This window comes from Microtus oregoni, unplaced genomic scaffold, assembly GCF_018167655.1.
Source record: "Microtus oregoni isolate MIOR12 unplaced genomic scaffold, Mior012 000059F_ref0000304, whole genome shotgun sequence".
Taxonomy (NCBI): Eukaryota; Metazoa; Chordata; class Mammalia; order Rodentia; family Cricetidae; genus Microtus; species Microtus oregoni.
In genome coordinates, this window is record NW_024543835.1 from 6099767 (window position 1) to 6112540 (window position 12774).

General features: G+C 32.8%; 1 protein-coding gene across 1 annotated transcript in view; it reads right to left on the bottom strand.

Moving 5' to 3' along the window:
- The window catches only part of LOC121439038 (interleukin-1 receptor accessory protein-like 1), a 729117-nt gene extending 716649 nt beyond the window's left edge, over nt 1-12468 (bottom strand). Inside the window, 1 exon segment of the mRNA XM_041639534.1 lies at nt 12387-12468. Coding sequence (XP_041495468.1) covers nt 12387-12468 — 82 coding nt within the window.
- Nucleotides 12469-12774: the final 306 nt, after the last annotated feature.

Here is a 12774-nt window from a genome sequence, read left to right on the forward strand (position 1 = left end):
ACTTGGATGAGATTCTTAAAAAACTTGGATGAGATTCTTAAAAAATTATCAGACAAAATTGATTAAGAACCATAATTTCTTTTGTAAAAATAAAAATTAATGTTAGCAAGAATTTCTTGCCAAAAGTGGTGTTTCTGAAACTTTTCAATTTTGTAAGTCAGTATAATATAAAGAAAATGAAGGTTGACATTATTGATGCTTTGTTTTTGCAAAATTCGTCTCATGTTTCTGGTTTTAAGAAATAAACCAGAATTTCATTATTTTAGAACCATCATCTTAAAAATACTTCATTTTCACTTCCTGAAACTGAGAAGCTTCTGTAAAGAAAAGGACATGGTCAACAAGACAAAATGACAGCCTACAGAATGGGAAAAGAACTTCACTAACTCCACATATACAGAGGTCTGATCCCCAAAATATACAAAGAATTCAAGAAATTGGTCATCAAAAGAACAAATAATCCAATAAAGAAATGGGGTATAGACCTAAACAGAGAACCCTCAACAGAGTAATCTAAAATGGTTGAAAGACACTTAAGAAAACGCTCACCATCCTTAGCCATCAGAAAAATGCAATTCAAAACAACTATGAGATTTCATCTTATACCTGTAAGAATGGCCGAGATTGAAAACACTGATGACAAACTTATGCTGGAGAGGCTGTGACATAAAGGGAACACTTCTCCATTGCTGGTGGGAGTGCAAACTGGTACACCCCTTTGGATATCATTGTGGTGATTCTCAGAAAATTAGGAAACAATCTACTTTGAGACCTAGCAATATCACTTTTAAGTATATACTGAAAGGATGTTCAATCATACCACATGGACATGTGCTCAGCTATGTTTATAGCAGCACTCTTTGTCATAGCCAAAACCTGGAAACAACCTAAATGCCCCTCGACCAAAGAATGGATAAGGAAAATGTGGTACATTTACACAGCAGAAAAAAAAGACATCTTGAAATTTAGAGACAAATGGGTAGATCTCGAAAACATCATAATGAATGGGGTAACCCAGACTGAGAAAGACAAATGTCATATGTATTCACTCATAATTGACTTTTAAACATAAAGCAAAGAAAATCAGCCTACAAATCACAATCCCAGAGAACCTAGACAACGAGGACCCTATGAGATACATACATGGATCTAATCTACATGGAAAGTAGAAAAAGACAAGATATTCTGAGTAAATTGAGAGCATGGGGACCATGGGAGAGGGTGAAGGGGAGGTGGAAAGGAGGGAGGGGAGCAGAGAAAAAATATATAGCTTAATAAAAACAATAAAAAGTATAATAAAAAAGAAAAGAAAAGAAGAAAGCAAATCTATGATTGCCTACTATTTTGTGTGGTGAAAACACTTAAAATCTTTTCTTTTGATAGGTGTGATAGCTTGTACCCATAATTCTAACATTGAGAGCCTAAGAAGGGTTGCTTAAGAGTGTGAGGCAAATCTGGCCTTCAAAGTAAGATCCAATTTAGCCTGGGGTACCAAGTGAGACCCTGACCAAAAAAAAAAAAACCCACTATTTTCAATGAAAATATATAGATGAATTTATTTTCAAATATTAATAATTCCAATAAGACCACTTTAAAGTATCACAGTAATTTAATAGAATAAGAGCCACTGTCCACACAGGTGACTCAAATGTTTTGAAAGTCTATCAACTAATTTATGAAAGCAAGTGTTCCTCCATTCCTCTATAATTAGAAAAATTAGTCTATAACAACATCTTTAGAAAAATTCAATTTGCAAAAAGGTTTTTAGAATGTTATTACTGTAACTTTTATGATTTTCTATGGTTCTGGCACATTTGCTCTGGTTCACCTGATTATAAAAGTCATTGATGTTATCATGCAATAACTGTAGCACTAAATTATATTTTTGTGATCTCATCAACAAACCTGTTTTATTCAATTGCTAAAAGTGGGTGAAGCAATCTGTTAGAGATATGAAGAAAACAATGAAAACAAACTACAATAATAATGCCTTATCATAAGCATATTTTCCATAGTAAAGAGAAGTAAACACCAAATGTCCTGAACACTAGGATCTTCCTAATTCCAGTGTTTCCTGAATACGAATGCAGGCATATATACTGCTACTTAGTGTGGTTTACAGGTCAAAAATATCCACAGCCCCTAGGAACTCATTAAAATATTGACTCAATGAGAGTGCCTTCATGATTAACTCAACTGGATTAGACATTAGACAGCTTCTTCCTGAAAGAAGCATCATTTTATGATTTATTTTAGAAAACATTCAATTGTAAAAACACTGAATCCTGTGAAATGTAAATTTTGTACAACCCAAAAATGTCTTTCTCAAAGATCTTCAGTCCATCATTTGAAAATGGAATCATCAAGAATATTAGGGTACCAGTTTCATCTCTGTGGCACGACATGTTAAGTCTAACATGTTAAAGCAGCTATTAGTACCTCTAATGGCCCAAACACACTAAACATCCTTCTCCATACTTATCTGTACTCTCTTGTGTTTTATCATTAGCTTACTCCAGCATTTAAAAATCTTCCCACCTTATGTTTCAATGAACTTGAATCTTTCTTCAGTATTGAAATAGTGTCTGTTCCCTACGTTAGTAATCTTGATAATATTTAATTTGCCTGATTTACTGGGTTGTTGTCATTTTTCACAAGATCCTCAGTCCCAACAATTAATTGATAGCCATATTATAGCACAATTCCCAATTGCCTCAGCACCCAATAAAATGAGAAGCACTACTGTGGACAATAACATTGATCACAACTTGCTAGTGCTTAATAGGGCGTGAATAAAAATAAAACAGACATGGAACATGGAACACGGAAATGTTAGATAAGCACCACTGAATTTAATGATATTATAATGAAAAGGCATTTCTATTTCAATTACCTGATTAGTTTGTTTTGTGCTTAACTGAGCACCCTTTCAAAGTGTATTCTGAAGTAACATATGTTTATGTCTGTCATTTATTGTTTTCAATTTAAAAATTAAAAGCACTGTAAAATACAGGTTCCTGATATCATCCTTTACACACCACTTAGAAATGAATACACCACAAAGGCTGAACAACAGCTACATATCTCTAAGTCTACTTCTATGCCATGATATTTACTAATATTAAAAGGAAAGAAAACGGATTTTAGTCATGACATCAATATCTTTCCAATACATAATCATATAATTCTTACTTGTACATGGCCATGTGTGTCTTAGTTATTTTTCTATCATTGTGATAAAACACCATTGCTAAAGCTGCTTACAAAAGAAATAATTTAATTAATGTTTGAGATTCCAGAGGATTAGAGTGTATGATCATAGTTATGGGAAACATGGCTGTAGGCAGGAAAGTATGGCACTGGAGCAGGAACAGAGAGCTTACACCTTTATCTGCAAGTAAGGCAAGGAGAGAGCTATCTGAGAATGGCTCAGGCTTTTGTAACATAAAAGCCCATCTACAGTGAAACACCCTCACCAAAAAGGCCATACCTACTCCAACAGCCACACTTTCTAATCCTTTCCAAATAGTTCCACTGCCTGGGGACCAAACTATGATAAGGAAAGGAGGCTGGAGTGGGAACAAGGATCAAAGGAGCAAAATGTATATAAAAATTCCATTACTTTTGTACATTTAAAATTGTTTTACTGCATGCATTTATTTGGTTATGCATCTTATGCATATATGCACATATGTATTTGGGAGCATGTGTGCCACTGTGGGTATATGAAATTCAGAGGACAACTGGTAGGAGATGGTTGTCTCCAGGGAATTTAACTAAGGAATGGAGATTGCAGCAAGCAATGTTATCCACTGAGCAATCTTACCTGCCCTCTTCCTTATTCTTAACTGAGTAAAAATTATAGAACCCAAAGCTACAGAAAACCTTTGTCTCCTTCTGAAGAATTAGAACTTTTGGTATGAGATTTTGAGAGCCATGTTGAGGGCTCATTTTCACCTTGTAGTACATGTCTTTGCTCACATACACTAAAATATATACTTGGAGCAATAACCATAAAATACATCTCAAATTTAAATTCTATGATGGGAAATATTGAGCCTGAGTTTCATGTTACTGAAGATTGAAGGAGTTCTTCAAATCTCTGTCTGAAAACTTGCCCACATTTTAAGGCTTTAATTCAGTTTAATTTAATTAACACCCATTACAAGAATTTCTACTGGATATTCTAGTATTTGACTTGTGGTCCTTCATGAAGAGCCTAATGTCCTCTTGTAGTACGAAATTTCCACTCTTGTAGAACTGGATCACTTCTAACAGGAGGAGCTTGTTCTGAGGCAAAGATATGCCTTAGTGTATACATTTTTGATGCACCTGTTTGAATACTGTTCATCTTTGCCACCATGCATGGGATAGAAAGAAAGAAAACAATGCTGGAACCATGTTCTTCAATTTATATGACCGTAAGACAAAATAAATCTCTTTAATTGTGCATGATCTGATTTCACATGCTTTATATAGGAACTGAAAATGGTCCCCGACATAAGTCCTAAAACAAGGACCACTTCCTTTTTGCTATTTATAGCTTCTAGTAAGGAAGATAAAGCAAACAACGGCAGACATATAATTGCAATATAAATCATAGGTTATCAATATAATGTGCATGTGAGAAAGAAAAACGAACCTCTTTTGTTGGCTATAGAGCCTTTCTTGGAATGCTTCATATACGTAAGCTAAAACTATGTGGGGTTAGACAGCAAACTATGTCTATTGAAAATAAGACATTTGAAATACAGTGATGAATGCAGTTTTTCTTAACACACAGGTAAGAAGAGTTAATGGTAGTCCTAATTTTTGTAGTAACAAATAATGCAAACAATATTTTTAAAATGTGAAATGGTTATAATACTATGGAAAAACATTTGTGACTTACTTTAAAAGTTAAATATTTTTGTTAATGAGCACTACTGACAGTGGACATATTCCACTTCTGCTGTTTGCGTGACATTACAATTAAATAATGATCCAAATTCATCCAACCATGTTTGAAACAAAACAACAATAATATTACTTACAACTTTGATTAACCTCAAAGTGAACTGTGCTATATTTTCCATTGCTTTACTTATTCTTTCAATGAATGTCACGTGTAAGGCACTTGCATCTTAAATCTTGGGGTTGAGGAACCACAGTTAAAATACCCTGCATCCATAGTGCTTACGATTTTTCAATATTTTTTAAATTAAAATATTAGTACATCATTTCCAACTATCCCTTACCTCTCTCAATCCCTCCAATATACTCCATCAGTCTCTCTCAAATTCATAGCTTCTGGCCTCATATAATAATACATTTTCTTTAATTCCTACATATATAATACAACCTGCTGATATGTACATATCTGTATAATATGTCTGACACTAAGTGGTCATCCCTGGAATCATATACAAACAGTAACACTGGACAGCTTACAGATGTTCATCTTCACCCGAATCCTCTGAAGTTAATAATACTGTTAATGAGATTGTCAAGGCTTATAGACTGTATGGAGAAATATGATTTGACCTATGGCTTATGGCCTCACAATTAGGTCCATTTGCTGTTGGTGTTGTACATTTATTCATAGTCTTCTTGGTACAACATCTGAGTCTTTGCAGGGAAAATATCTATTGGAAGTAGCTCTAGTAACTTTTCACCAGATAAAAAAAGGTGGGTAATGAAAGTACCATAAATATATAAAGACAAGGGCCAGGAGATGACTTAGTGGTAAAGGTGCTTACTGTGTAACTATAGTTACATGAGTCCAATCATTGGGAACTCACATAAAGGTAGAAGGAGAAAACCATACTCACTAAGTTGTTCTCTAGCTCCACATATGCTCCATGATATGTTCGTCACCCCAACCCACACAACATGCCAAAATTAACATAGAAATAGTAAAAGAATAAATAAATATTTAAGAAAACAATACTCATTGTCTGGTACTCATACCTGTATTTGCATATACTTGCAAACTTGATTTATACTTGTACTCCTCTCTCGTGCACATACTTATGAATGTTTTCTTGGCATTTTATAATGCATGTTTGGCAGGACAAAGATCTCAAGAAGATATTGTATGCGTGAATATTAGTATTTTCCTTAATTACTGTAGTATAGTATATGCAATATATACTGTCTTGCTCAGGAAGCTTGTGTTCTCAAAATAAATAGCCCTCCTATGTAATTTCAGTCATATCTTATCTATGAGAACTTCACAGGACATAGAAACCTGTAAGGTCAGCATGAGTTCTTCTAGTGAGCAGTAGTTATTTTAAAGTCTCCTTAAGTCTCATTGCTGCTTTTCTCACTCACGGTCTCACTTTCTTCTCTTTCCTCTGACCTTCATTTCTTGTTCCTTTTCATTCTATATATCTCCTTTTTCGCTGCAGTGACCTCAGGGATCTTCTGGCCCATTTAACAAAACCATACAATTTATTTTTTCTTCTTTCTCCTATTTCTGTCTGGTCTCTGAATGACCATTCTTTCAGCAGTCTCCAATCCAGTTCAGTAAGATTGGTATTTGAATTGGAAAATCAAGTTGGGGTAAGCTAAGTACTGTCAGTGGAAATATGCTTCCATTTTTATCCCTAAAACCTGTGACTATGATATATTACCTAAAAAGGGGGACTTTGCAAATTTGATTAAATTAAGGACTTATTTACTAGAGGGCTCATCCTGGCTTGTTTCAGAATACCCACAATAATCCCAAGCGCTTATAAAATGGAAAGGAGTCAAGGTAGTCTGAGTCAGAGAAAGATATGTGACACTGGAAGCACATTTAGAGAGATGTGCAACCACAAAACAACCAAAGGCCAAGGAAACAAAAAGATGGAGTCTTTTCTATAATCTCCCAAATTCCAACTGATTTGAACTGTTATCTTCAATAAATATAAGATTAAAAACTAAAGCGTCATAACTGTGCTAATCTGTTAAAAAAAACATTGGTAGCGTACTGATTAATGGTACTATCTCAGTCCTTCATCTTTTTTTTTTTGTTTTGTTTTTTGTTTTCATGATTGAAGGTTATTTTTTTTATTGAGAAAAGGAGAAAAAAACCATCTTAACATTACATATATAGGATAATATATTTTTGTTTTTTTATTATCCTCATGTAGTGTCATTCTGCTGTATTTATTAACTTGAAATAGTACATCCCATGAGAGTCTTCTTGAAAGTATTATACATGTTAAGTTTTAACTTATCCATGCAAACTGACCATTAACAATCATAATTATCCACATTTGGCATTAATCTATAACAATTATATAAAATTGCATTGACAAAGAAAATTAATTTGGCAGTGAAATTCAAAGGTATACCATAGATGATTATTAGAAAAAGAAACTGAATGGATTTTTGGTGGTTAGGTACTGGCTTCTATATTTGTCAGACTTACTATAACTAAAGGCATTATCTCACATATAATGGAGCTTATGATATATCTCATTTCAAGCTTTGATTTTTTTAAAAATACAAAAGTGTAAGATAATTGTTTCAATAAATAAACATTCTGCATTTTTAACTTTAAAATGTAAGAAAAGTCTCAGAAGTTTGGATTTATAAACTATCCCAAAAGCAAATGAAGAAAAATAAACACATGGCAGTGAACTAAAGGCAAAGGAAGAGAGACTACATTGTCTCGTAATCATGTAGAATTGAGTTCATTGACTTCCAGAAATGCCTAAAAGAACTGATAAACACGAATAACATTGGCATGAGGTACAAGTACTACATATGCCTTTTTCCTTTCTATACAGTTAAATTCCACTTGTTTTGTAGTATAATGTCTATTACTTAAAGAAACAAAGACCCGTAAATAAAGAAAACCTAGGAACTAAACTGTGTCTTTCAATATTTATCTACTGTTTACATTTAGAAATTGTCAGAGCCCAAACTGTGGTTTTAATAAACCTCTCGAGGCTTGTCTTTCTCTTGCTGTCAGGAAGAATTTCTTCTAAATCATTTAACACAAACAGGTGTCTCTTGTCAGGTCCTAGAATAAAGAGAAGACAAACTCCCTGTAGCAATCCCCTTACTGTGTACCAGCTTACTGCTCTAGGGAATTTTTATGTATCATTAATCTTCTGTAGAAAAATATGAACTTTATGATTTATGTAACATGTCCACTCATTCCTCTCTATAGGCTCTAATAAATATGAAAACTTTTTTTATATCCTCAACTTTACATATGTCTATCAAGAGTTATACTCCACAAGATGGCAATTTCTGATCAATATGATCAAAAGCAAACTCTCTGCACAGAAATACTAATACCACTTTAAGCCAGCATTGCTCCAGTAAAATTCCATTACAGAAATATCTGAAGAGCCACTTCTCTTTCTAACAGATTGTGGACTATATTCCAAAACTTCAAAAACACTTATGGTTTGTAAAAGTTCTTTGTCTTCATTTAAACCCCTAACATGTCCTAGGTGTTGTTTATCCTGAGTTGCTCTTTTCCTTTTCACTAGTCTCAAGCAATACAATGATCTCCTTTTAAGATATAAACTTTAAGAAATATGAACAAGCTTACTCTTTTTCTTTCTTCTCTCTCTCTCTCTCTCTCTCTCTCTCTCTTTTCCAATGCAGGTTCTCTGGATAGACCTCATAAAGCCTAGAACTCACTCTGCATATCAGGTTTGCGCTAAGATTAATATGAGTGTCTAGAAGCACAGTCAACTACAGTAAATGTCTCTATTGTTTTTTTAAACTATTATGTGTGCTTGCCTTGTATCATTTTTATTGGATACTAATCCACACATCACATACTAATGTACTTAATCATTCACTTATTAAGGTATTTCCATGATTATAGGGGCTCAGAAAATAAAAAAAAAGGACAGAAGGTTATGTGGGCAAGAAATGAGGGGTGGATCGAGGAGGAGTTGGATAACATGTAAATATTATATAAATACATCATATGAAATTCTCAAAGAACTAATAAAATAACAAAAACCAACTGATTGAAAAACAAAACAAAAAAGATATATCAATGAGCCCTGGTTGATTTCTTATAGTTGTTTTGTATATTAGAAAAGAAGATGCTGGAATTTATCTTTCTGAAAAAATAATTATATTTTTATAGTTCAAAAGTACTAGTTGTATATGTTGGTGTACACTTGCAATCTTAGCACAAGAGAGGATCAAATTTTTAATTATGGAAATATGGGATATGTTTCTGTGATAGATCACTTGCCTAGCATGCACAAGACAGACAGATTAAATCATTTCTACAAAGACACAGTAGCAACATCAATGTGAGTTGTTTTTTTTTTTTGAAAAACTGTACAAAAAAAAAGAAGTCATGGAGATAAAGAATTTGGGACTTAGAAATGAGGGGGAAGGATCCCAGGAAGGGATAGGAGAGGAGAAGTGGAACGTAAAATAAGGAAGTGAAGAATGGAGAGGAGAGTAGGAAAGGTGGTGAACAGACTAGAAAAAAGCAAGGGAAAATCAAACAGGAATATTAAGCTAGACTGTATATTTTGGTTGAGACACAAAAAAATTTAAAGGAAATATTTGTTTTTATGCTTTTGCAAAAAATTCAATAATTTAATAAACTCAAATGCTTAGTTACTAAATTGTGACATTTTACACATTTGTGGGGAGTAGCAAAAATAGTAGTATGTCCCTTCAAGGATTGCTTAGATTTTACATGTAAAATTGTTTTATAAAACAATCAATTGTACAGTAACAATTGCTCCCATTAAAATTCTCAATTCTCGAGGTATGCACAATGTTCGATCATTACTTGAGTGACCAAATTCAATCTTCAATTTTCATATCATACACATATCAGAAATTATTAGTTAAATGAAACATGAATTTGCATTTTGAACATTTGAATTCAGGAAGATATAATAATGTAAATGCCTTATTAGTTTTAATTTGCCCTTTAAATTAATAGCAATAGGGGTGTAAGCCAAGGCAATAAAAATAATGCACCTCTGTTTATATAAGAGCTCCTATTACTTTCCAATTAGTTTTACTAATGAGAAACAAATACTTCCTTCTAAATTTTTATGGAATGACTGTATGTGTTAGTCAGAAAAAAAAATTACACATAATCCACATGCCATAAAACTCAACAATTACATTGTGTATTTTAGTCATGTTTTTATGTTATTAATTATTGAAGTATCTACTTCTGTTCCTTGTGGTCACAGTAAAGTAAAAAAAAATATTCTAGCATAATACACTTGAAATGCATTATATTTTGAATTTTGTTTGTTAAACCTTCTAAAGATTCATAAAATCATAAGAAAAATAAATAAGAATAATATAAATACACATCCCCCTTAGTTAATGTGCAATATCAAACATCAAAATTGATTATGATTCTCTGGCCTTGGTCCTTCTGGTTTTATCAGTCGGGATGGGTGTAAACATTAAGCCATTTATCTTTTAAGGTGAAGATGCCAAAGCATGCTCTTTTTGATCTATGGAGATCGGTAATGATTCTATTCAGTAAGTTACATATACCTGTTTCTCTCAAAGATAGCAGCCATGGTAACAAACATATTTAAAATGAGTGAATGCTAGGACAGTTTATGAAAAAAATATTGAATCTCAATTTTTACACTTATTACCCAAAAATCACCTAACATTCATCTGAATCTTAACATACACATTGAGACGAATCAGTCACAATTCAAATCACAGATAAGAATTAGCAAGGCAAATGTTTCACTTACCTTCTTTGCTTTTGTATAAGTAAATAAAGACATATTTAGTTTGAGAGATGAGAAGTAGGTATGTGACAATTGTATTCATAAACTGAAGAGTACAAAATATTAGAATTCCAGTCTAATTTAGGATACCATGTTAATAATATTTTCCTAATATGGATTCATATCAATAAAATTTGGTTTACATTTGAAACAAGTAATTGAGCTTTGTCTAAGTCTCCAGAGCAAGAGATATGAACTGTCTAGTTGTCTCACATTTTTAGTTCTGTACCATAGTTCTCAAATACAGTAAGTACCACTTTGATTAAAAACCAAAGTAATATTTGCTGCAAAAGCAGAACTTATATAGAATAGACCTGTCACCACTATTTTATGATGAGAAAAAGGTCACATTTGCATTTCAATAAATCATACATCTGACATACGCACAAAGAACGAAAAAAACGTATTTTATGTAATAAGCTATAATAACAAGGATAAATGAAGATTTTAGATTTAATCAACAATCATAATCTCAGTTTATTATTTTCTTGCATTTAAAAATATCCCCAAAAGTAGATGGAATAATGTAAAAAACCACAAACACTATTTTTCAGGTCCTACAACCACAGCAATGACGTCTAAGTAGCATAATCAAGATGTTCCAGGGTCACTAATAGGTTCAGTAAAACAACCTTGCACTGAACCCGCACACAAATCTTTTCCCAATTTCTCCACACACCTTATCTGCAGAAGGGGCTTCCTAAAAGTTGAAGTGCTGTCCACTCTTTCTTGATATGGTAGTTTCTACTATCCCATCAACATGAGGCAGATGCTCTATTAGCCAAATAACGGTATCACAACACTACAACCTTTTGAGATTCAACTCAATCTTTGTTTTTGACTCTTAAGACCTTAGAGAGAACACACTGTAGCTGGAGCAGCTCATCTCAATTTCTCTATTCTTCCTTTATGCCTGAAAGTTTTATTTTCAAAACTAGAATAACCCCATGTGAAATGGGAAAATGGCAATGATAAATCATATCAATACCTTATAAACAGAAGAATTTCACAATAATATGTATGTATTCATTAGAGTGTTATATGATTCCCTAACTCCAACTATGAAGTGGCAACTGGACACTAAAGATGCCTAATAACAGTCTGGGTTTCAACAATAATTGAGTCACCATTGTGTTTCTTTATCATTCTACTCTCTTCCTTTTTCTAAAATATTACGGTAAATGCCACGTCCTCTTTTTAAATGAAACTATTTTTAATTTAAATCCTTCCAAGTAATTCAGCAAAACAGCTGAAATACAATCCTTAAAAGAATCCACTATGGACATAACTAATTAGGAAATAATAGTATTATAAAGTAAGTTAAAATAATAAACAATAATATTCTATAAAATGAAGATACTCAGTAAAAGAACATAAAAACTCACATTGTTTAACAGAATCTAAATCCAAACTTTTGTTATAGCACCTATCCAAGTTCTACATTTGTGGAAATAAATAAGATAAGCCAAATTAATTTCCACACACTAGTACTTTTGTAATTGCCTATTAATATTCTTCACTGTATCCCTGTATCTCTATGATATCTATAGAGCATGAATTCTTAACCCTTTTCAACCTCTCACAAATAACACATATGTACAGGTCACAATCACTTTAAATGAAAAAAAAATGAAAACTAAAAGAGGCACATCTTACCAGAACCTCTTTTGGTCACAACCTTCAGACTCTGAGTGAAAGTAGCATATAAGAGAATCAAATGTGGAATGGGAGCTTTCATCTTCCAGTTCTTAAAGGCTGTTCTTTCAAGGAAAGATAAGAAGAAAAACATAATTTAGAAGATTTATTAACACATTATAAGAATTTTTTGTACATCTGTTTCTGGATAGAGTTCTACCATACATCCTTGACTTACCTTGAACTCATGGCACCCTCCAGCCTTAGCCTCCCTAGTATTGGGGTGACAGGTATAAACTAATGTACCTGGTTCTTATATACATTTTTATCATATCCATTTGAGGCAATAAATTACTCATAAGGAAAGAATACCACAAGCAGGATCTATATTATATTTTCCAATAAATTG